The 24,288-nt window shown below is 38.5% G+C and overlaps 2 protein-coding genes and 2 long non-coding RNA genes across 20 annotated transcripts; 3 read left to right on the top strand and 1 right to left on the bottom strand.

Annotated features, from left to right (window-relative positions):
- The first annotated feature begins 97 nt into the window (after nucleotides 1–97).
- LOC136237812 (ribonuclease inhibitor-like) lies at nucleotides 98–4,346 on the top strand. Of its 2 annotated transcripts, none has more exons than XM_066028031.1 (11): nucleotides 98–282; nucleotides 337–630; nucleotides 750–1,022; nucleotides 1,072–2,849; nucleotides 2,957–3,096; nucleotides 3,184–3,593; nucleotides 3,644–3,721; nucleotides 3,781–3,850; nucleotides 3,894–3,927; nucleotides 3,982–4,030; nucleotides 4,085–4,346. In XM_066028031.1, the coding sequence occupies exons 5-10, from the start codon at nucleotides 3,015–3,017 to the stop codon at nucleotides 4,004–4,006; spliced, it is 699 nt and encodes a 232-aa protein (XP_065884103.1). In that variant the 5' UTR covers nucleotides 98–282; nucleotides 337–630; nucleotides 750–1,022; nucleotides 1,072–2,849; nucleotides 2,957–3,014; the 3' UTR covers nucleotides 4,007–4,030; nucleotides 4,085–4,346. The 2 variants fall into 2 exon arrangements, with proteins under 2 accessions (XP_065884103.1, XP_065884094.1); XM_066028022.1 differs by having other exon boundaries at nucleotides 164–282; nucleotides 3,778–3,850; nucleotides 4,085–4,339.
- On the top strand, nucleotides 347–1,718 carry LOC136247888 (NACHT, LRR and PYD domains-containing protein 12-like). Its single transcript, XM_066039711.1, has 4 exons — nucleotides 347–436; nucleotides 552–630; nucleotides 750–1,022; nucleotides 1,072–1,718. Exons 1-4 carry the CDS (start codon nucleotides 347–349, stop codon nucleotides 1,716–1,718), a joined length of 1,089 nt encoding a protein of 362 aa, XP_065895783.1.
- A 3,677-nt stretch (nucleotides 4,347–8,023) lies between the features above and the next one.
- On the bottom strand, nucleotides 8,024–9,655 carry LOC136237801 (uncharacterized). Of its 2 annotated transcripts, XR_010692608.1 has the most exons (6): nucleotides 8,667–9,655; nucleotides 8,513–8,622; nucleotides 8,431–8,468; nucleotides 8,297–8,373; nucleotides 8,193–8,248; nucleotides 8,024–8,141 (listed from the first exon to the last, which is right to left on the bottom strand). It is a non-coding gene; the product is annotated as an uncharacterized lncRNA (long non-coding RNA). The 2 variants fall into 2 exon arrangements; XR_010692607.1 differs by having other exon boundaries at nucleotides 8,513–9,655.
- LOC136237771 (uncharacterized) lies at nucleotides 8,586–16,339 on the top strand. Of its 15 annotated transcripts, none has more exons than XR_010692600.1 (19): nucleotides 8,586–8,880; nucleotides 8,929–8,967; nucleotides 9,018–9,082; nucleotides 10,214–10,275; nucleotides 11,866–12,590; nucleotides 12,635–12,734; nucleotides 13,802–13,853; nucleotides 13,904–13,958; nucleotides 14,005–14,068; nucleotides 14,120–14,279; nucleotides 14,332–14,395; nucleotides 14,447–14,544; nucleotides 14,714–14,815; nucleotides 15,099–15,271; nucleotides 15,321–15,488; nucleotides 15,530–15,579; nucleotides 15,631–15,736; nucleotides 15,792–15,883; nucleotides 15,930–16,339. It is a non-coding gene; the product is annotated as an uncharacterized lncRNA (long non-coding RNA). The 15 variants fall into 15 exon arrangements; XR_010692595.1 differs by having other exon boundaries at nucleotides 8,929–8,972; XR_010692599.1 differs by lacking the exon at nucleotides 10,214–10,275 and having other exon boundaries at nucleotides 8,929–8,972.
- The last annotated feature ends 7,949 nt before the right edge of the window (nucleotides 16,340–24,288 follow it).

Here is a 24,288-nt window from a genome sequence, read left to right as displayed (position 1 = left end):
GACTTAGCTAAATAGCTGTAATTAAAATGTTTAGAATGGACTCCACCCCTGGTGCCTTTGAGATGGAAACCAGTCAGCAAATTTTCTAGAACCGCCCCTGCTAGCAATACACCAGCCACATTGTGAAGACGGTTAAAGCGTTTCAATAATGTTTGTGCCCACACTTCCGGGGCGTGGCTAACTTACACTACAAACATCACTTATTACTACACACACAACCATTAGTGATATCAGCAGACACTATCCTTCGAGTCATCACTTTCTAGTAGCCAATTCTAGCAGGTGAGTAGCGTTTAATTCAGGTTTAGTCAATGGTTAACTATTTGCATGGTAAAGGAGCTAGACGATGGCTAGTGGGAAAATGAGCTTGCAGGAACAGAAGAGAGTGTTGGCTAACAACCACAATTTTATTGTTGATAATTTGGATGCTGACGACGTGATTGACAACCTATAGTTCAGGAGAAGTTGATAGGCCGTAATGCCGCTGAACGGGTACATCTGATGGGGATGAGTAGAATGGACAAGAATAGAATTATTGTTGATCAACTAAGTATCGCTGGACCAGACACGCTGGAGAAATTTTGAGGAGGAACAAGCGGCAATCGTTCATAGCAGAAGAATTGGGGAAATGTGAGTAAGAAGCCAGTATTGTGTCATTTGTACCAAGACTTTAGTGTTCCATATTATAAACTCTTGTTTGTACTCTACATGTGTCTGTTCATCTACTATAACACTGAAACGTCCTGCAGTGAAGTACAATCCAATAGGTGTTAGAAGGTTACAAGCCAGGTACCTCAGACACTTGTCCAATGACTGGCCACACTATTATATTCGACTGGCTCTAGTGAGAGGAGAACAAGTGACAAGAGCAGATAAGAGCTTGGATGAGATAACAAGGCTAACATTACAAGGACAAGTTGATGAAATATTGTTGAAGAAAGAACAACTTGGTGAGCTGAGGGACATCTTCCACTACCAGAACAAAACTTGTCCTCGACTGATACTAGTAATGGGAGGTCCTGGTGAGGGAATAGATAGTACGTAGTGATGTTTTATGAGTTGTGCATGCAGGTATAGGCAAGACGACTCTTGCCAATGAGATCTGTGTGAAGTGGGCTAACAGGGATGGGTTTTTAGCTGAGGACTTTGATATTGTGATCTTGATACCGTTAAGGTCAGTCCAGCAAAGGTCAATTGAAGAAGCAATGGTGGAGCACATTGGAGAAGAGACATACAAGCAAGTGAAAGAGTCAGTAGGTAGCAAATGTCTAGTGATCCTGGAGGGATTGGATGAGATGGCAGCTGAACATCGAGAGAGTGATCCATTTTTAGTACGTGTAGTAAAGCAGTGTACATTGTTGGAGAAAGTCACAATAATGATCACATCAAGACCACATGCTTGTGAGAAGCTGGATGCAGGCAGGAGAGTAGAGATAGTAGGATTTGGTAAAGAAGAAATCCAAAAGTTTGTGAAGAGGTCATTTCCCAATGATGTGAAATATGTTGAGGAGTTTTCACAGCAGTTGAAAGAGTATCCTCATTTAGAGAGTTTGTCATATGTGCCTATGAATTTAAAGATGATTGTTGAAATATTTGAGGGTAGTGAGAAGAAGCTTCCATCCACCATTACAAAACTGTACCAACTATTCATTGTGATGACAGTCAGGGCCGCCCACAGGGGAGGCAACTGGGGCATTTTGCCCCGGGCCCCAGCCTGAAAGGGGCCCCAGGAGGCCCCATGAAGGACCCCCTGAATACCTGTTTAAAAGATCGATATACTCTAATAGAGCAGTCAGATCTAAATACTCTAATAGAGCAATCACAGTATTCTTCAGAGGAGCAGTGTAGCAAGCTTATAGATAAGGAGATATGGTTGGTGATGGGTAGTTATTGTCATTGCCAGCAGGTTATGACCTTTTTTTTTTTTTTTTTTTTTTGGTCTTCACCTTACAACTTGGGTGTAGGGCCCCACTTTAACTCTTTGCCCTGGGCCCCTTAATTTCTCTGGGCGGCCCTGATGACAGTAGAGAGAGAAATTAAGAAGAAGAAGAAGCAAATGTATTCAACTGTAGCAGCAGTTAATAGTGCGGAGGAGATATTGAGTAAAGTGTTAACAAGTGTTCCCAAAGAAGCAGTGCAGACATTATTGTTATTGTGTACATTAGCTTATCGGGGTTTCTTTAACTGGTACTCTGAAAGAGGATGGACTAAGTGGAAGGATCCAAAGATCATCTTTACTGTGGCAGACCTGAAGGAATGTAGTATAGAGATGACAGCTGAGTGGGATGGGTATGGTCTTTTCAAAGCTACACACACTCACCAGTTACCCACAGAGACTATCATGTACAATTTTTCACACTTAACCATTCAGGAATTCTTGTGCACCGTTTATATTTCAACATTATCAACAAAAGAACAGCAACGTCTACTGAGTAAACACTTTAGTGGGTATCCTAATGTTTTCATATTTTTGTTTTGAGTAACAGGAATAGTGTCTAGTGAAATGTTCTGGTTTGTGTTTTCTGGAGAATACAGTGATTGTAGAACAGCAGTGAAGTGTTTGTATGAGAGTCAACAAACTAGTCCACCTCAACCAGTTACACCCATCAGATTGGATATAAGGGGCAGTTTACTACCTTACGATATTGTGTGTATCTCCCATGTGATGTCATGTTATCCAGTTTCAGAGTTGCACTTGGTGGAGTGTCATATTGGAGACAAAGAAGCTGAATTGTTAGCAAAGCATTACCACAACAACAATGCTGCACTACTGGAAGTGTTACCCCTCAGGTACAATAATGATCTCACCATTGATGGGCTGGTAAACATAATGAAGATTGTGAAAACAAGTAAGCCCCCACTGTTAACTGTTGATAAACTGAGTGACCATTGCTGTTAGTGAATTGACCACACTTCACTGAGCTGTGTGTGATTGTCTTTACTGTTATAATTACAGGTAGGGCCTCATTAAGAGGTTAGAATTTCGTGTTAATCTTAATATTGGTGATGATGGGATGTCATTAATATCAAGTGAACTCAAATACCATAACATTCTGACTGAGTTGAGGGTACCACTCTGTGGATTAACAGCAAAAGGTAGCCTGATAGTGTTTGGAATTACAACAAATTGTGTTGTGGTTAATTTATATAGTTTCTTGATCATTACTGTTATGATCACTACAGGTGCCACTTGTATCAGTGAAGTGTTCATGGTGAAGTGTTCACTACAAGTCCTTGAGATGAAAGCCAACAATATTGGCGATGATGGCATCACCGCCATTGCAGGAGCACTTAGTAACAGTCAGATTAGTAAATTGTATATTAGTGTTTGTGACATTACTCTTGCTGGAGCACAATCACTTGCAGCAGGATTACTAGTCAACAATAGTGTTAAGATATTAGATGTGTCAGGTAATCCCGTCACTGTGAAGGGAGCTTGTGTGATACTACAGTCAACTGTGGACAAAGGAGTCTGTCAAGAAGTTGTTATTTATGATAAGGTCTTCAGTAAACTAAGGGGTGATGAAGACTATCGGAATGATGATGAAGTGAATTGGATGATGATCACCTTGGAAAAGAGGAAGATACAAGAGGTAATAAGAGGTTGTGATACATGTTGTAATACAGACTGTAATGGTAACAGACGTCAAGACAAAAAGAGACCACAAAGCAGGAGAGTGATGAAAAATATTTTACATGTAGTGAAGATAATGACCAACTTGTAAGACAAGAGGTTGTGTTCTGTAATATACATATTGATTGCTGTTATGGTAACAGCAGTTACAACAAGAGAACACACAACAGGATGCTAGTAGTGAAAATGATCTTGTAAGGCAAGATGAGACCACAGGTAGGAGGCTGTGTGATGTAATAATGTGTTACAATGACAACAGGCCAGAATATCCAACTGAATAGTGGAGCATCCAGGTATGGGTGTGCGTACCACTGTTGTCATGGTGATTACTGTTGTCATGGTAATAGGACACATCAGTGCAGCATCGTGTAGATTGATCACACCCATCCAGATCATGTGAGCTACAATTACTACAATGAACATGTTCTAATTACATGTACCTGTATGTAGGAAGATATTATCATCACATCATGTGACACTATGGAACATTAATAATTACAATTAGTTGATGGTGATTTTATTTTGCGTCTGGTGATTGGGTGTTATTATAACAAGATCATTGTGTCACGATTACTATATATAAGATAGATGAAAGCATAGATGAACAAAACAACATGCTGTCTCCACATTATGCTGTTTCTATCATAATACAAAATTTTAATATGTTTTAGTGATAGTAAACAGAACATATTTCACAAGGAGTAAATTTTTGTGAATTAATTCTTAGTTGGCTTGGTGCGTTGTATTATCTGTGTATTGTTGTTAAAAGTTTTGACACTGTACCACACAAATGTTCAATGTTATAATATCATGGAATTATTAGTGACCTAAGATGGACCGATGGATTTCTATCCAATAGGAGACAGCATGTTTTTTTAATCTATGTATATGCATAGATCAAAACATGTACATATTCCACTTTGTGATCATGGCTGTGGAAATGTGGGAGGTGGGTTATGCTCTTTTTCCCCTTGGCGCTATTTATTTAGACAGTAACAAAGATCGAGGTACTCCAATAGAGTAGTCAACTAATCTGTAATAACTGTCTAAAATTCTTGATAAAATCTTAAAATTTATTTCCTGGAGTTGTGTTTTAGAAGCTCTTTACTTGTGATGGCATTACAACAATCTCTTCATAGGCTAAAATAAGCCATGCCTACATTCTGCAACAACTGCACCCTTTCACAATTCCTCAGGTAGTGCAGCAAGATCAAGAAAAAAGGCCTACATGAGCACAGTCACACCCACATTTCAGTATGTGACAAACAACAGTCCTCCAGTAACAGCAATTATCCATCCAGTAGTAAAGAACAACTATCACTAATCATTCAACTCCAGTTCTAACAGAGGATACTAGAGTAGTCATAACAACTATGACAATCAGCCATGAAGGACAATGAGAGAATTCCCTGGTAGGTTAGAGTAACTGTTAGCAAAGAGTGACTCAAAATATAATTATCCAGACTACAGCATCATACACATCTCATAGACTAAGTATACAAATGTGGCTGGATATGCAAATAGGTGTATACCTTTTTCATACACAAAATCAGACCCATTGTTTGAACGTCGAAGCTTCATAAGTCTATTAAGTCATAACTTTTTGATCATTCCATGAGTGCAGCTACAGTATCTGGCTACATTTTGAAAGTAAGAGCAAGTTAATCAGTATAATGAGTCAAGTGTTACATCATTTTGTTTGCTGGTATGTAAATGTGTGGTAAAGGTACCTATTCACAAATCCAGCCACAAATTAATTTGAAGATTGCAAATTAGCAAATAAGACATTAAATTTTTAATATGATTGGTTAATAGTGTTGTCATTATCACTACCTTCATGACAACGATGTTCTGATAATTGTTGGTAACTTTCTCATTCTTTGTTCACCTGCTCTTTACTATTAAGAGCTGGAAGTGGATAAAGGCATGCAGATTTATACATGTAAATTGTCATTACACCATTCATGGTTACTTGTACAGAAGCCATGGCTGCATTTTCTGTGATAACAAATGAATCTTTATGTAAGCTATGTGTTATGTAAGTCAACATTTAAAAGCAAATCAAAATATTGAGTCTCAGAAATTGACAAAATTAATAATAATGGCCGCAGTACAAATGTACAAGATAACTAGTACACATGTAAGTTCTTATAATAACTACTACCTACAGTATAAATGCACAACTATTAGCTATAGTCAGCTACATTTGAATGTTTGAGATTGACAACAGTTAGTTACTTAATATAGGCTGGGTCATGTTCTGCAGGGCTATCATCGGTATTGTTAACTGGATAATCCTGTACATCGATGTTAGCATAACTGTGGTCCTTCACATCACCATGGACAACATCATATGCTGCACCAGGTTGAACCCTTACTGCATCAGCATAATAATAGGTATGAGGCTAAGGAGTCTTCAACCTGTAATATTATTAAAAATTCAAATACGCTAAAATATAATCATAATTTACTGGCTACTATGCAGTGTTCGTAACAACTGTTCAGTACAATAATGCTTGTATTTATCCATTTGGATTTCACTTTTGTAACACAATTAACTATATACTTGGTCAATTCTGATTAACTTTAATTCATATTATTCACAAGTGCATAAAAAATACTTTTTAAAGCTAAATGGAACACTAAGAAGTCTATGCCTGTACTTTAGGCCTCCCACCACAATAATCCATCCACCATGACACTATCAAGACTCACGGTAGTGAGTCGCGCGGCCAGTAAAGCAGAAACGCGCGCCGCAGACAATAAATGACGCGACCACTACCGTGAGGATTTTACAGGAACGAACGTTGTCAAATTTGGCTTGTCTATAACTCACCCGTCTTTTACGCTATCGCTCTGAAACTCTAGAGTTAAACTCATCGTGTCACTAGTAACTACCACACAAGCAGTGAAGCAAATCCATGCCGACTGTTTCGTGATCGAGATTGCCGACATGAAAGGGGATGTTTCGTTTTTTTCCGCATGCGGTTAGACGCAACCGCAGGTGCATGCATTGCGTTCCTTTGTGCATTCCGAACATTGATTGCCCTGCTATCGCTTCAGTACTATCTCGATCGCCTCAAGATTCACATCATTGATTTCACCAGACATCATTACCCCACAGTCGTAATTTCAGCACCAAACGAAGTTTCAGTCGTCCTCAGTCGACCTAGACGCCAAATACAAGCCCCATATTGTTGTTTTCCGCAATACTCGCTTGACAAGTAGGGCAATGTGTCTTTAAACTGTTCTAAAATTTAAACATATGTTTTCGAGAATGGCTAGTTTGAAATTTGAATTTAGTCGCCCCCACGTAATTTGCTCCCTGTAAGAATTTAACTCGGAATTTGAAGAATGCATGACGTAGAGCACAACTGCGGTCACTGGTTATTGATGAACTGTCGCTGTGTGTAGTTAATTAGTGCATGTAGCCACAAAGAGAAGTGTGCTACCATAGATTATAGACTATAATCTATGGTGCTGCATTTTTGAAATTAGTCGCCCCCACGTAATTTGCTCTATAAGGGCGCAGCTTAAAGAATGGCACAGAGCACAACTGCGGTTACCAGTTGTTGACACAAGCTGTAAGTAATTAGCACATATAGCTGAAGGAAGTGTGCAAAACCACCTGAAAATTTTACAATTGTCACCATGCATTTTATAGCACCCCCACACAAAATTTCACGTGAAATTACAACATACAGAGGACACATGAATACCAAATAGTTTTCACAACAATAATGTAAGAATTGTACAACAGTGACTGTGATATAACTGCTATGAAAATCTTCTCCAGTGGCCCGCCATGGTAGCAAGTCTCACACGACGGCATGTATATTCATCCAAACACAGTGGGAGTAACGAGTAATAAGTGCAGTCACAAGTTGGTACACTGTAAAAACAGATGTGTATATATCACACAAAATTTTGTGTGAAATTGTTGCCACAAATACCACACTGGTACATGCGTAGTATTTACACATTTTTTTGTGTGTAACACACACAAAAGTTCTTGTAATCCCAACACACTTTTTTTCGTTAGTTTTACGCAATTTTACATGTTGTTTTTTTTTTACCACAATCAGTTATTTCATTCTTTAAATGAATACAAATACATACAAAAAAATACAATTGTTCTGTAGGTAGAGGAAGCCAGTTGAGTCTAGTCTGCTTAGATGTTCTGATCAATGAAGAAGATGGCAGCAACAAATCTACTGATACCACCTGTCGTTGCTTGACCATGTTGCACTTTGTCTGAAATAACACAACATTGAATAATCATGCATCGTTAAATAAAATATTTTTACCTGTACTGTATTCACAGCAAAGTAGCCAACATCATCGTCTTTCAGATAAAGCACAGGCATTACCTTGCACAGAACAACTGTACATGAATCAATAGGCACACGGTACTGTGAGGCAATTAAGTCCAGTCTGCTCCAAATGTTGAAGATGACAGCTACAAGCTTACACCACCATGCCATTACTCGGCTATGCCACGTTTCGTCTAAAACAGCACAAACATCAAATATCATTGTCACAATAAACTGTTTTTTACCTGCCATTGTATGCACAGCAAAGTAGCCAACATTGTCGTCTTTCAGATAGCTACACCTACAGTTGAAGAGTAGAAAGAAATATAATTGGGAACACATTCAATACCTTGCATAGAACACTGAAGTGTATACAAGTCAGTAGACCAACGGCACTGCAATGTGATTTTGGATATGGTCGCTGACCTAAAATCAATTGGAGCATTGCACTTTAATTACCAAACCACAAAATATTTTCCACACCTGTGTAGTAGAATTTTCGTCAGTGAGTATTCCCATGGCTGTTGGGAAAATGTAAAGTTAGTCACTACACAGCTTCCAATACCTACTGCTCTGACGTATTCCCCGGCCGCTGCCATGGGTTTCTTATCTTAGTCTTCAACGAGGTCTTCAATGAAGTAAGTGCAGTCAGCCTCTGGGACTAAATTACGACAACTGCAAGAAAAGTGTCTAACATGTCAGGAAACCCGTTTACTTACGGGTTGTCAGGTTGATACTGGCTTCTCAGTCCCTCAGGTTTCCTTCCTTCCTTCGGACGTTCCACTGAGCTCGAGTGACTGAAATAGCGAAGGTACCACTTTCCCAAAGGTACTCTGCAGTCACTTCAGGCTCTACCGCTGTTTTGAACGAAGGTTGAAAGAGCGTAAAAAGCTACAACTTCACCGAAACAGCGCCAAATATTGTATCACCAAGGTAACTACAATTTTTGCATCGACTACCAGTCCAGGTTGTATTTTTTAGCGACAGCCAAGCCTGCAGGAGGAACCTGAAAAATGCATCGTAAGGTGAGATTTTGCTACAGACTATGCTAATTTATGGTGCTATAATAGTTGGCTTCGCGGAACTGACTTACGCCAGGAGACAAGTGTATTCAGTGACACGTAGGCACGTGCACGTGAGTTGTGTATACGTTGAGTCATAGATCAAAGGATCTATGGTTGACTCAAGTTTTCTGAACCCTGTAACGGATCATTTGCTAATGATAGCGGACCTTGTCCTTCAGATTTTGTCCGTGAGTGCAATTGGTTTACTAATGTGCACTCCAGTATTTTGATATTTGCTCATAGCTTGAACCCAACCATAAGAGTAATGCACTTGTCAATTTCATGCCCCACCCCAGGGGTGGGGGAATACAGGGGATTTGACAGATCGTGGTGTCAAATTCCCCACTACTGGGGCAAAATCGGCTGTCAAATCCCCACTATGTCCCCACCCCAATAGTAGGGATTTGACAACACCTCAAGGATGACTAAGCGTATATTTCATGCATGCGACTAGTAATAAACCTGCCCTGTAGCTAGTAAAATTATAGCAAGTGCAATTTTATTGTTTAGAAATGCAACTACCAAAAATTGGTCAGTGAATTGGACAACTGTCAATTGCCCCAGGGGTGGGGACAAGAAGCAATGTCAAATCCCCACCTGGGGTGTGGGGACGCCCGGGGGTGGGGCATGAAATTGACAAGTGCATAATCATGATGCACCTATGAATGTAACCCCGACTACCACAGATATGGGCTGAGGTGGGGAAAGGTGGAGATTTGTATCACTGAAAGCTACTATTCCTCACCTACTGGGGGAGGATTGGCGATACAAACCCCAACAAATTCTCCACTGGCATACCCTGGGGGATAGAGGGGCTAGGTGAGGTTTTGTACAGTCAAGTGGCATGGATCTATAGGCAAATCAGTTCAAGTGGGCCCTAGTACTAATGTAGTAGCTAGAAATGCTTCTAAAGGCACACACTTCTGCATTGGAAATGTCTTTGGTGAAGACAAATCCCCTACTTCAGTGAATTTAGCAATCAGTTCTCCCACCATCCCCGACCTTCCCCCACCCTTAATTCGTATCTGTAGTACTCAGGCATTACATTGATAGGTGTATTAAGCCGGATGTATGCAAGGATGTATGCTTAATCTCAGCTCCTATAGACAGTCTTACAGCTGTATGATTAATACTCTTACAATAAAATGTAATATTGATTTTTTAATAGAAATAATGGTTTAAAGCTACTTCTTTCAATTTAGCCATATGCAATGTGACAAAACTGCCGATGTTTGCACACAAGGGGTTGCCAATGTCCACATGGGTATGTTGTACACTTTCTATTTAAAACCCTGAAATTTGAAATTACATACAAAATTTGGTCTATCCATTTACAAGACTTGACATTGAATTAGTACTAGCACATGTTTTTGCTAAAGTGGTATAGACAGCCGCATGATTACTATGGAGTGCACTAATTAACTTTGTAATAGCCTATTATGCTTTTGAGCAGTGCTCAAAAAAGTGCTCAAAAAGCCAGCCTATTATATGCTCAAATTATGCTTTCAAATCAAGGTAAGCTCTAGAGTTGGCTGTTTTGTTAGGGTATATCAGTCTTTTCTGACTGCTGTATTAGAGTATATCGATCTTATTTCCATGAAGCATTAATAATCAGCCAAGAAACAATGAAAATAATAACAATGCACATTTTCTTAATATGAAATGCAGTATTAAGGTGTAGTGTGTTCACGTTTTACTGTATTTTGGCATGCACATTACACATTTAATTAAAAATCTTGGAAATCATCCTGTTATGCTGGCATAATTATTGATGGTTTTGCCAACCTATTATGCTCAAAATTATGCCGGCATAATAGCGCAAGCCCACTCACCTTGTAGAATAATTCTATGCTTTTCATTTTACTGTTAACAATTTGGAAAGTGCGCAGCTGTGGACTACAACATTGGCTGACAATTTCATCAAGCCCGAATCACAAAAATTTGAAGTAATGCATACCCAATGTCCACACCAAATTTTGATGGTCTGTAGTGCATAATTTAGTGAGAAAGGAGACCATGTGGCTAGTCAGGGCACACTCTGTATAACAGTAATCACGTGATGGCAGCTGGTGCCGTTTGCCAGGGAATTAACCAGAGTTGTGACAAGCTGATAGCTTTAATGGATGAATAATGTTAGTTGTATCAACAACAGTAGCTGGATAGTCTGACAGAGCTTGTTCTGTTAGTCCATAATTGAGACGCTTTGCTGTGGTCTATGAATTTCTGTGTTTTTGTTCATAAATTACCACAAACATGCTGTCCAGTTAACTTTGTGCAGCTGCCCTTAATCCATTCAGCGCCACCTTAATATACTAGTTTATAGTTTTTGTTATAGCACACAGCTACTTTATACACATGTGACTGTTATCATTCATGACTGTTGTATAGGGTGACTGGCTGACTGCTGTATTAGAGTATCTCGACTGTGCCTCTCTCGCCTATGTGATATCTCAAGGCTTATTTTTACCGTGCAATTATTATAAATGCACACACACACATACACAGACACAACACACATACAAAACCCTAACAGAGTTTACATGTAGCTGGTGATTTTTGAAGTGGTTTTCCATGTCTGGTGGTTCTTCAAAAATAAATTCCCGCTAATAAAAGTAACTTGCTTTCCAGAATTTTAAGCAAAGTAGAGTGGTGCTGCACCGCTATACTGCTCTTTAGGGAAGACCCTGTTTGTGTGTGTGCACACATGCACATATACGCATGCAAGCACACATACTACACTACGCACACACACTACACTACACACACACACATGTGTGCTCTGCACACTACTTGCACACGCAACACACATGCAGAAATTCACACCATTTTATATGCAACTTTGTACTTTCTAAAGGTTAGGAGTACTAAAGAGGAAGCCAGTGTTCTCAAGAAGATAAAAAAAAAACAGATGATGCTTTTATAATTATGTTTATTACAGACAAGAACTAAAGGTACACACAATACAGTGAATGTACAAACGTGAACATGGGATACATACTGTAGTTAAGCTCTGTCAGAGATACAGTACTCTAATAGAGTAATCATGTAAAGTAAATTTGTGACCAGATTGAAAACCTGTGCATTTTCGAATTCACAAACATCAAACTACTTACCGGCACTGTAATGTATGATTCTGGCAAATGTATGTTTGGCAACACTTTTTGTGCAGGTCATTTTTGTGTGAGACTGTAGTTTTTGTGGTGTCATATCTCTTGGCGATCGTCCATTTTGTACAGGTCATGTTGTTTGAAACTGTTGTTGTTATGGTGTCATATCTCATTCTGGCAATCACACATTTTGTGCAGGTCATGTTGTTTGAGACTGTTTGTTGTTGTGGTGCTGTAAATCTCATTCTAATGTTTTCTGCTTGTCCTGTCAAATGAAACTGTAGTTGTCATTGCTGTCATATTTATTTTTCGGTGATCCTTATGTCATAATGAAGTGTGTTTTTCAGAGAACCATTTGTTGAAACAGAATAGAAAACAGATTATGAAAAAGACAAGTTGTAAAAGAAGCATGCCATGTGAAAAACTTATTGTTGGATTGGTGATCATACTACTTGTCCTCTTTGCCATACATGTAAGAGTGAATTTTACTGTATTTTAATTTATTGTGATTATTAGGAGACTTCACACTATCATCCTACATGGTGTCCTTGGCAGAGGATTTTTAATAAAGTCATTGAAATCGTGCAACTTGACCCTAGGCCTTTTAAACTTACATGTAAGAGTGACTTGTATCTTGTATTCTAATTTAGCTATTTGTGATTGTTAGACTTCAAATTCACAGTATCATGGTACTTGGTCTCCTTGCAAAGTGTATTATTGGATTTACTACTTCATGCATGTAGGAGTGAATTTCATTTGTGACCGGGCCTGCGAAAATAGGGCATGTGGGCACATGATTTTTGCCTACTTTTTCAAAGTTTCATCTCTCATAACTTTTTGGACCATTATGCTATGGCATTGCAATTTTCAACTCTTAGTAGGAATTTAATTGGCATCATGATACAAGTTGCAGAATGGACTTCCAATACTGAGATATGACCTGGAGAGTGACGGGGTGTAGTTTGTGCCCACATGCCCTGTTTTCACAGGCTCTGTCACATTTTATATTCTATTTTATTTGTGATTGTTAGGAGGCTTTGCACTTTCTTTCTACTTGACATCCTTGTGGGAATATTTTTAAATAACTTTTTGGATTTTCTACTTAGCCTCGTTCATGTAAGATTAACTCACTTTTTGTATTCTAATTTTTTGTGATTGTTCCAGAAGTGTAATAAGTAATAGTTATACGGGCACAATGTGGAGTCTATGAAATTTATAAACCCTCAGGCCCTTAGTAGCGCCCTCGCTTCGCTTGTGCACTAAAGCCCGGGCCTTCGGGTTTATAAATTTTATAGACTCCACATCGTGCCCGTATAACTGCTTTAGACTCTATTTCACATTACACTCAGATTACTTACCTCATCCACGGCTGTTTCTGTTGTAGGCTCTGCAAAAGCGGCTGGTTTTCTTACAATAATACTAGCGCCATGGCAACTATGCATCCTCACGTGACTAAATAATCGCGCTCGTTAAATCACTGCACGTGAATAACGCATAGCATTGGACAAAGCCGATTTTGAGCTTATGTCATATTGTGCTTAAAGGCGTGGAGTATATTACAAAACAAGGTGGAGTATATGAGATTTATTACCCACCCAAAACAGCCTAAATAGAGTCTAAATGGATTTAGTTACATCAGACTGTCATACTCTATCTACTTGACCACAACATAATTGTTACAAGGTGTAATTCTTTGATCTGGCAACTTAAGACTTGTGGACATTGGCAGCATGAAGTAAGTATGAACTGTATTTTTGTATCCTATTTTTATAGTGGTTGTTACAGGAGTGCAAAAACTGTGATTGAGGAAATGGAGATTTAGAATGCCGTACATCTTACGGTAAGAGTGAAGCGTATTTTGTATTTTTATTTTGTGATTGCTACAGGGGTGTGATAATTGTGGTTGTTGACATTGAAGACATACACCATGGGTCACCTTGGCAGTAAGAAGTGAGAGTAAAGTGTTCTGTATTCTATTATATTGGTAATTTTTTTTTACAGCTGTGTTATTTTTGGATTTGGGGAGTTGCACATCTTGAGTCTCCTTGGCAGCATGAAGTAAATGTGAAGTGTATTTTTATATTCTACTGACTGTTACAGGGACTTGATAACTGTGGTTGTTAAAGTGGGTACGTACACTGTTGTACATCTTGCTTTGGCGGTAAGACTGAATTATATTATTCTGCATTCTATTTTATTTGTGATTTTTGCAGAGGAGTAATTTTTGGATTTGGAGAGTAGACTGTCACACAACTTGAGTCTCCTTAGCAACATGAAGTATGTGTTAGTAGCATTTTTGTATTCTATTTTATTAGTGATTGTTACAAGGGTGATGTAATTGTGATTGTTGAAATAGAGACGGCAGTGTATTTTAAAACTTATTGATGGATTGGAGATCATGCTACTTGGCCTCTTTACTGTACCATGTAAGGATGAATTACTGTTTGTATTTTAATTTATTATGATCAGTAGGAGACTTCACAGTATCATCCTACGTATTGTCGTTGGCTTTGATAAAGTCATTCAACTTGTCCTTTTTAATGTACAAGTAAGAATGGATTCCATTTTGTATTCCAAGTCGTTTGTGACTTTTAGGAGACTTCACAGTATCATCCTACGTAGTGTCCTTGGCAGAGAGTTTTTGATAAAGTCATTGCTGAATTGGAGATAATACAACTTGACGCTTTAAACATAGACGTAAGAGTGAATTGCGTTTTGTATTCTAATATATTTGTGATTGTTAGGAGACTTAATATTGTTGGGTTTAAACTTGGCCTCTGTAACATACATGTAAGCGTAAATTACATTTTGTATTCTAAATTATTTGTGACTGTTGTGAGACTTTGTACTTTCTCCTTGGTAACCTTGTGGGAGTAAATTGTTGGATTTTTCTAGTTGGCCTCCCGGAATTAAGCAAGTATAAACTATATTTTTGTATTCTATTTTGATATTGATTGTTATTTAGTAGTGATTGTTACAGGGGTGTGAAAACTGTGATTGAGGAATTGGAGATTTGTAATGCTGTACATCTTGGGGTAAGAGTGAAGCATATTTTGTATAGTATTTTATTTTGTGATTGCTACAAGGATGTGGTGATTGTCGACATGGAAGACATACACCATTGTACGTCTTGGGTCACCTTGGCAATAAGAAGTGAGAGTAAAATGTATTCTATATTCTATTTTATTGGTAATTTTTACAGGGGTGTAATTTTTGAATTTGGAGAGTTAAACTATTGCACACCTTGAGTCTCCTCTGTAGCATGAAGTAAAAGTTAAGTGTGTTTTTATATCTGTTTGTTATAGGGACTTGTTAGCTAACTGTGTTTGTTAAAGTGGACACGTACACTGCTTTGCCTTGGCAGCATGAAGTAAGAGTGAAGTGTACTCTATTCTATTTGTGATTTTGCAGAGCAGTATTTTTGGTTTGGAGAGCATCTTGAGTCTCCTTGGCAGTATGAAGTATGTGTTAGCAGCATTTTTGTGTTCTATTTTATTAGTGATTGTTACAAGGGCGAGGTAACTGTTGAAGTTGGAGACGGCAGTGTATTTAAAAAAAAAAAAAACTTATTGATGGATTGGAGATCATACATGCTACTTGGGCCTCTTTAATGTACATGTAAGGATGAATTACCATTTGTATTTTAATTTGTATTTTAATTTATTATGATTAGTAGGAGACTTCACAGTATCATCCTACATAGTGTCATTGGCTTTGATAAAGTCATTGCTGGATTGAAGATCACTATTGTCCTTTAATGTACAAGTAAGAGTGGATTCCATTTTGTATTCTAGTCATTTGTGTCTTTTAGGAGACTTCACGGTATCGTACTACTTGGTGTCTTTGTCAGAGAATTTTTTAGTAACTCGTTGGATTTTCTACTTGGCCTCCTTTGTCAATTAAGAGTGAATCTGATTTTGTATTCACAATTATTAGAAGACTGCTACTGTGTTACCTGGTCTGTTGGCCTTTTCCAGAACACTTAGCTTGAGTAAACAATAATCATTACGAATTATGTAATGCTTGTACGGCTGCTCTATTTGACAGTTTTAAAATGGTTCTGTCATAAATCATGTAATGGTACTACTGATAAGTCAGTTGATGTATCTTTATTGGTCAAGTAGTGGCCTATCTAACTAATGTAGTCCATACAATTGCAAATTATATTCATATGGTAATTACATGTCATTTAGCCAAGCCTATGTTGCCACCATTATTTTAATCAAGATTCATAATTTATTAATTAAATAACTCATACACAACAGCTAATAATGTTGAACGTCAGTGTGGTGTAACAAAAATGGGTGACTGCTTCATTAGAGTACTTCAAAGTAATTGTGCAACTGTTACAGTATTATCTCGGATAGTGACCTGGACGTTTATTTCTTTCGAGCAACTTTCACCCAGAACTAGTGGCCTGGGTGAAAAGCTACTTCAGTGAAATAAATATGTAAGCAACTTTATACCCAGGCCATTATTTGAGACCAGGCCACTATTCAAGGCAATACAGTAACTACATTCACACCGTTACTGGTGACAGGCATGACACTTCTGACTTCTAAAATGTGATTTGTTATGAAAGTAAGTTTACGGTGTATATGTCACTGCTAAGTATTTCTGCTAACCAGTGTTTTGTATTACAGCACTGAAATGTACTCACTCTAATAGAGCATTCACCAAATTCACAAAATTGTTATGCAATTAATTTTGCTTGTCTTTAGCAAGAATTTTCCTACAATGTACTATATATCTGGTAAACTCTGTGCAGTTATGCTCTGGTGACATGTTGGTATCATTGCTGAAAGGAACCAGCTTAAACATGGCAGCCACAACATTGCACGGCTAATTTTAGCTGGTTTTATGCTTTGTCGCTGAAGTTTTAATTTCAGTATCTTTGTATTGAGCACCTGAATGTCCTGAATCAAAAGCTTATTAGTTCATGTCCACTTGTTATATAATATAATTTTTATGTGCATCTACTTTCAACACACTTTTAACAAAACAGTATTTTACACAAACTAGTTTTTGCTCATGCAGCCAGTCACAGTGTGAAGCTCTGAACAAGAGACAACCCAAGCTGAAACACTTTAGCTAATCTGGGATTGTATGGATGGTATATGAGAGTAGTACAGTAATACATTTCAGCTTTGTATGAAATTTGCTGCATGGTAAATATTCATGCATGATTTAGAGGTAATCGGTCTTGTACTATATACAATGGTGGTGGCTACTCAGTTCATGCCTCAGGTTGCTGAACACACATCTCACTGGCAGGATGCATATATGGTAACAGTCTTTTTCTCTTATGGGCAAACTCCTTCACGTTCACCCATGTGATATACTGTACATGAAGCTAAATTTAACTTTTTTTCAGTTTCATTGATTTCACATGAACATATGGCCATTTATAGCACCATAGACAATGTATGCGTTCCTAATAGATTGGAAAAGCCCATATTATTTACATAGTGATGTCATGGGCCTCGGTGCACATAAACTTTATGGTCTCAACAGGTGGAAGATTTCGCTGTTCTTGTAACCAGCAAATTAGTGTTTGTTGTTTACAACTGGATTAGTTACCGAGGCTGGACTGGGTAGGGATGCTGGAGAGTAGTAAACAAGTGTAAGAAAATTCAGGTTCAAAGGTGAAATATTGTTTCAAAAATGGTTGTACAAATTCCTGAAGAAACAGAAAGTGTAGCGTTGTATCTTTGCTGCTGTTTACACCATTTATAGCAGGTAGAGTGTAGTAGGCTAGCTAGATATTCACTGCTTCACTGTACATTTCCACTGTTTCGATAAAACTTCAGAATACAGGCACTACTTTGTGCAATTGTTTAGCTCAAGCTGAGCAGTACTGTAGCATAAAATCTATTTCAATATATCACACATTTCTTTGGTTGTGTAAATGCAGCAACAAGAAGATGGCTAATAGTACTGTTGCTGAATTATTAGCTGGAGAGTACCTGCCATTGTCACTTGTCGCAAACAATATTTCTCCCAATGTCCACAAACATGCTGTGTTCTTGTTTAGTACACAACGCAATAAGCAATGTAAAAGGAATATCCATGCCTTCAAACTGGTCTGGAGAGAAAGCCAAACAACCACTCTGTACATTTCCTAATGTATTGGCACACTGAAACTAGGATATTCATAAGAAAACAATTTAACGTGCGTTTCCAATCCATTAGGAACGCATACATTATCTATGATAGCACACATGCATGGACAAATACTACAAATTTCATGTGAAATTCCCCTGTAGCTACCTTTGAGTTGGACACATCAACATGATACAATGCAAAGTACCAATGAATCATGGATGGTGTGTTTCAGTAGATACTAATTTGCTACGTACCATGAATTCTTCCATACACAATAAGTTGCTAGTATTAAATGCGTTTGATGTACAAATTCTATTTAATGAACATCACGGATATACTTTTAATAATTCCTAAACAACATCAAGCTACTTTTAGGTATCTAAGCTAAAGTGGCCACTATTAGACTCACATAGACAGTAGTGTGACGGAAGTATCAGCGTGTAAACTCATGGCACCCACAGCCGGGCCCACAGCACGCCCCGAGAACTGCGCTCACAATGAATTCTATACAACTCACCCTTTTGCTTTTCAGGTGAAACAGCCCTATTAAGGCACTGGCAGACCGGTATCTTTCAACTGTCTGGTCACACAATTGTCACATGCGCTTTGTGTAAATATAACACGCGTTTTGTGTAAATATGACACAATACGCATGTTTGTATAACACAACTGCCAGGCGTGTGAGCCCACCAACTACGTGTGAACATGCGTTGTGTGGTATTCACACAGCTGGCGTGTAGTATACACACGGCTGTTTTTACAGTGTATGACTCCATTTGTAGAATCCAGATGAGTGGGTGTGGCTCCAGTATGTCTAAACAGTTAACAAACATTCCTGTTATAAATATGTGCTAGAGTTGCAATATAATAGTATAGTTTACAACAATACATAGTCTCCATTGTATCACTATCAAACGACACTAAGTGGAGGATATTGTTGCATCTCTAGTATGTACACTCCATCAGTACAACCTGGCCACCAGTATAGAAATACAACCTCTCTTGAAAAGCCAATTCCAAATTGAGAATTTATATACTGCTACCTGCTTATTGAGTGAAGGTGGCAATAAACAAGTTCCACCGTAATTTATGCAGTGATCCAATCTTGTATATTCTGTCAGTGGATGAGATCCACTTGGCCAGGACAAAATGTGACCCAAATGTCCTGGATGATCCATACTCAACCCACTTATGACCCAGTGGCACAATGGAACTGAGTATTTATAGAGAATACAAACAAATCACCCTGTAGAGAGATCAGCTAGAAGAAATTACTTTGTAGAGAGTTCAGCTACAAAGAAACCACCATGTAGAGAGTTCAGCTGCAAAGAAATCACCCTGTATAAAATTCTGCCACAAACAAATTGCCCTGTAGAAAGATCAGTTAGAAGAAGTTACCTTTTAGAGAGTTCAGCTACAAAGAATCCACCCTGTAGAGAGATCAGCTAGAAGAAGTTACCTTGTAGATCGTTCAGCTACAAACAAATCACCCTGTAGAGAGATCAGCTAGAAGAAGTTACCTTTTAGAGAGTTCAGCTACAAAGAAACCACCATGTAGAGAGTTCAGCTGCAAAGAAATCACCCTGTATAAAATTCTGCCACAAACAAATTGCCCTGTAGAAAGATCAGTTAGAAGAAGTTACCTTGTAGAGAGTTCAGCTACAAAGAAACCATTTTGTAAAGAGCTCAGCTGCAAACAAATCACCTGTACAGAATTCAGCTACGAACAAATCACCCTGTACAGAGATCAGCTAGAAGAAGTTACCTTGTAGGTAGTTCAGCTACAAACAAATCTCCCTGTAGAGAGATCAGCAAGAAGAAATTACATTGTAGGGAGTTCAGCTACAAAGAAACCACCATGTAGAGAGTTCAGCTGCAAAGAAATCACCCTGTAGAAAATTCTGCCACAAACAAATTGCCCTGTAGAAAGATCAGTTAGAAGAAGTTACCTTTTAGAGAGTTCAGCTACAAAGAATCCACCCTGTAGAGAGATCAGCTAGAAGAAGTTACCTTGTAGATCGTTCAGCTACAAACAAATCACCCTGTAGAGAGATCAGCTAGAAGAAGTTACCTTTTAGAGAGTTCAGCTACAAAGAAACCACCATGTAGAGAGTTCAGCTGCAAAGAAATCACCCTGTATAAAATTCTGCCACAAACAAATTGCCCTGTAGAAAGATCAGTTAGAAGAAGTTACCTTGTAGAGAGTTCAGCTACAAAGAAACCATTTTGTAAAGAGCTCAGCTGCAAACAAATCACCTGTACAGAATTCAGCTACGAACAAATCACCCTGTACAGAGATCAGCTAGAAGAAGTTACCTTGTAGGTAGTTCAGCTACAAACAAATCTCCCTGTAGAGAGATCAGCTAGAAGAAATTACATTGTAGGGAGTTCAGCTACAAAGAAACCACCATGTAGAGAGTTCAGCTGCAAAGAAATCACCCTGTAGAAAATTCTGCTAGAAACAAATTGCCCTGTAGGAAGATCAGTTAGAAGAAGTTACCTTTTAGAGAGTTCAGCTACAAAAAAACCATTCTGTAAAGAGCTCAGCTGCAAACAAATCACCTGTACAGAATTCAGCTACAAACAAATCACCCTGTAAAGAGATCAGCTAGAAGAAGTTAACTTGTAGAGAGTTCAGCTACAAAGAAACCATCATTTAGAAAGTTCAGCTTCAAACAAATCACCTGTAGAGAGTTCAGCTACAAACAGATCACCCTATTGAAAGATCAGCTAGAAGTAGTCACCTTGTAGAAAGTTCAGTTACAAAGAATCCACCATGTAGAGAGTTCAGCTACAAACTAGCCACCTTGTAGAGACATCAGCTAGAAAAGTTACCTTGTAGAGAGTTCAGCTACAAAGAAACCATTCTGTAAAGAGCTCAGCTGCAAACAAATCACCTGTACAGAATTCAGCTACAAACAAATCACCCTGTAGAGAGATCAGCTAGAAGAAATTACCTTGTAGATAGTTCAGCTACAAACAAATCACCCTGTAGAAAGATCAGTTAGAAGAAGTTACCTTGTAGAGAGTTCAGCTACAAAGAAACCATTTTGTAAAGAGCTCAGCTGCAAACAAATCACCTGTACAGAATTCAGCTACGAACAAATCACCCTGTAGAGAGATCAGCTAGAAGAAGTTACCTTGTAGATAGTTCAGCTACAAACAAATCTCCCTGTAGAGAGATCAGCTAGAGCCTAGAAGAAATTACCTTGTAGAGAGTTCAGCAACAAAGAAACCATCATGTAGAGAGTTCAGCTGCAAAGAAATCACCACTGCCCAAATTTCAAGTTAATAGCTCTTTCCAATCTGAAGTTATCAATTGTCAAAGTTGGCAAATTGGATGTGTGGAAGGCCCCTTTTCGCAAATCCGGTCACATATGTATTATATATATAATTGTACAATTACTGATAAAATATTTAAAAGTACATCTACTTCATCTTTTCTTCTTCCTGTAGTAAAGAAAAAAAACATAGGTTTAAAAAGTCCCATACAAATACAAAAAGAAATGAAATCTAATCCAATACAGCCAAGCTGTAAAAAAAGTGTGCGGCCCTCAGAAAGGCTATGGTGAAAAAAGATGTGAAATCCAAGGTGGCGGCCAAGAAATGGCTGTGATGGTAGGTTAATGGTAAAAATTTTAATAACGACAATTCAGGTGAATTTTTGTGCCGCTTCACAAAATTTACCTGAATTGTCATTATTAAAATTTTTACCATTAACCTACCATCACAGCCATTTCTTGGCCGCCACCTTGGATTTCACATCTTTTTTCACCATAGCCTTTCTGAGGGCCGCACACTTTTTTTACAGCTTGGCTGTTTTGGATTAGATTATCACTTTTGTGGTAACCAAGTAATATAACGAAATACGCTCCTAGGCTATGGGTAAACACCTCGAACAGGCTCTGCCTTCTGTGTACACCCTCCAGTGCCTAACTGGTAAAGTAGATAATTAACATTAACAATAACAACGCTATAAAAACAAGTAATATAACTCAAGTTAGGCCAATGAAACTTGATTACCAGTTTCTCGCTCAGATTTTTGAAAATTTGATGCGGGCGGTACCAGTTTCTCGCTCAGATTTTTGAAAATTTGATGCGGGCGGGCGGTTATTATTCATTATTCATTATTTTTCCAAAAGCACAACACACATCCAAACATGAAGATTTCTGTCAAAAAACAGTAAGATCTACGCTGATTATTCTTGCATTAAATAGCTAAAGTACGTTACTAATCTATAACAAGTGATTTTTCCATTAGAGTATAGCTGATTGCTCTATTAGAGTAAAAGTGACTGTTCTATTAGAGTATTTCGATCTGAAATACCAATAATGAAATTCCATGCGGGTGTATCAAAAGCATGCGGGCGATGACGCGAAACTGCTAATCAAGTTTCATTGGCCTTACTTTGCTTACAAATGTAACGCGTTACCTAAGTAATATAGTTACTGTAACGAGTCTAATATTAAGTAATATTATTACTACAAGTAACGAAGTTACTAATCTCGTTAGTTATCCGTTAGTTATCCTCTGAGTAACGCCTAGCCAAAACGAAGTAACGAAGCCTACTGAATGAAGCTTATTCACCAGCTTCTTACTTATAACCAAGATTTGCACCTTGTCCAACAACGCAATCATGTCACGTGATAAAGTGGTAGCTTCACACGTGACAGCTTAAGGCTGTGAACACAAAGTAATATGTGTATGTAATATTATTATAGTTACTTTATTTTATGAGTAATATGTAACTGTAACTAAATAGTTCAGTTGCAAATAATATGTAATATGTAATACTAAGTAACTTGCCCAACACTGTCTACCTGTACCTTCCTTGGGCACTAAGCTGGATAATGAATCTTTGAGGATTGCTCTTGGTGTACGTCTTGGTGTTCCCATCGTTTTACGTAACTTCGTAAATCACGTCTTACTAACGCCATGTGGTGCAAAGTAATCACGTGAGCATTGTTAAAAGAAATTCCATGTTGCAAATCACTTCATACAAAGGTCACTTGATGCAAAGTAATCGCGTGAGCATTGTTAAATTAGATTCCTTGTTAAACAGTAGTATTGTGGTGTGTGTGTGTGTGTGTGTGTGTGTGTGTGTGTGTGTGTGTGTGTGTGTGTGTGTGTGTGTGTGTGTGTGTGTGTGTGTGTGTGTGTGTGTGTGTGTGTGTGTGTGTGTGTGTGTGTGTGTGTGTGTGTGTGTGTGTGTGTGTGTGTGTGTGTGTGTGTGTGTGTGTGTGTGTGTGTGTGTGTGTGTGTGTGTGTGTGTGTGTGTGTGTGTGTGTGTGTGTGTGTGTGTGTGTGTGTGTGTGTGTGTGTGTGTGTGTGTGTGTGTGTGTGTGTGTGTGTGTGTGTGTGTGTGTGTGTGTGTGTGTGTGTGTGTGTGTGTGTGTGTGTGTGTGTGTGTGTGTGTGTGTGTGTGTGTGTGTGTGTGTGTGTGTGTGTGTGTGTGTGTGTGTGTGTGTGTGTGTGTGTGTGTGTGTGTGTGTGTGTGTGTGTGTGTGTGTGTGTGTGTGTGTGTGTGTGTGTGTGTGTGTGTGTGTGTGTGTGTGTGTGTGTGTGTGTGTGTGTGTGTGTGTGTGTGTGTGTGTGTGTGTGTGTGTGTGTGTGTGTGTGTGTGTGTGTGTGTGTGTGTGTGTGTGTGTGTGTGTGTGTGTGTGTGTGTGTGTGTGTGTGTGTGTGTGTGTGTGTGTGTGTGTGTGTGTGTGTGTGTGTGTGTGTGTGTGTGTGTGTGTGTGTGTGTGTGTGTGTGTGTGTGTGTGTGTGTGTGTGTGTGTGTGTTGTGTTGTGTGATCACAAGGATTTTACTATCCTGGTACTTGCTCTGCATTGGAAATCCTCGTGGTCATGTGATGCAACATGAACCACATGTGAATGAGCTGCACTAGCACTATATTGAAATTATTTTGAAAATATAAACATTGCATGCATACAGCTACATTAATGATGTCTATGTCAGGATCATCAGGTATATAACATGAAAACAGTCTGTTTGTCACAGTATACACTAGTGACTATACTTCCCCACTTCTGGCTTAGTTACTGCAATCTATGTCAGGAT

The sequence above is a fragment of the Dysidea avara genome, chromosome 1 (assembly GCF_963678975.1).
Source record: "Dysidea avara chromosome 1, odDysAvar1.4, whole genome shotgun sequence".
Taxonomy (NCBI): Eukaryota; Metazoa; Porifera; class Demospongiae; order Dictyoceratida; family Dysideidae; genus Dysidea; species Dysidea avara.
The sequence above is the reverse complement of the archived record's forward strand: the minus strand, read 5'-3'. Positions and strand labels throughout refer to the sequence as shown.

Bases quoted from the DNA above. Each gene is read 5' to 3' on its own strand.
- LOC136247888 (XM_066039711.1), top strand. From the start codon at position 347: ATGGCTAGTGGGAAAATGAGCTTGCAGGAACAGAAGAGAGTGTTGGCT. The intron at 631-749 runs GTGAGTAAGAAG...AACGTCCTGCAG, and splicing joins AGCAGAAGAATTGGGGAAAT to TGAAGTACAATCCAATAGGT. The intron at 1,023-1,071 runs GTGAGGGAATAG...TTGTGCATGCAG, and splicing joins ACTAGTAATGGGAGGTCCTG to GTATAGGCAAGACGACTCTT.
- LOC136237812 (XM_066028022.1), top strand. From the start codon at position 3,015: ATGTCATTAATATCAAGTGAACTCAAATACCATAACATTCTGACTGAG. The intron at 3,594-3,643 runs GTAATAAGAGGT...TAATGGTAACAG, and splicing joins AAAAGAGGAAGATACAAGAG to ACGTCAAGACAAAAAGAGAC. The intron at 3,851-3,893 runs GTAGGAGGCTGT...CAATGACAACAG, and splicing joins AAGGCAAGATGAGACCACAG to GCCAGAATATCCAACTGAAT.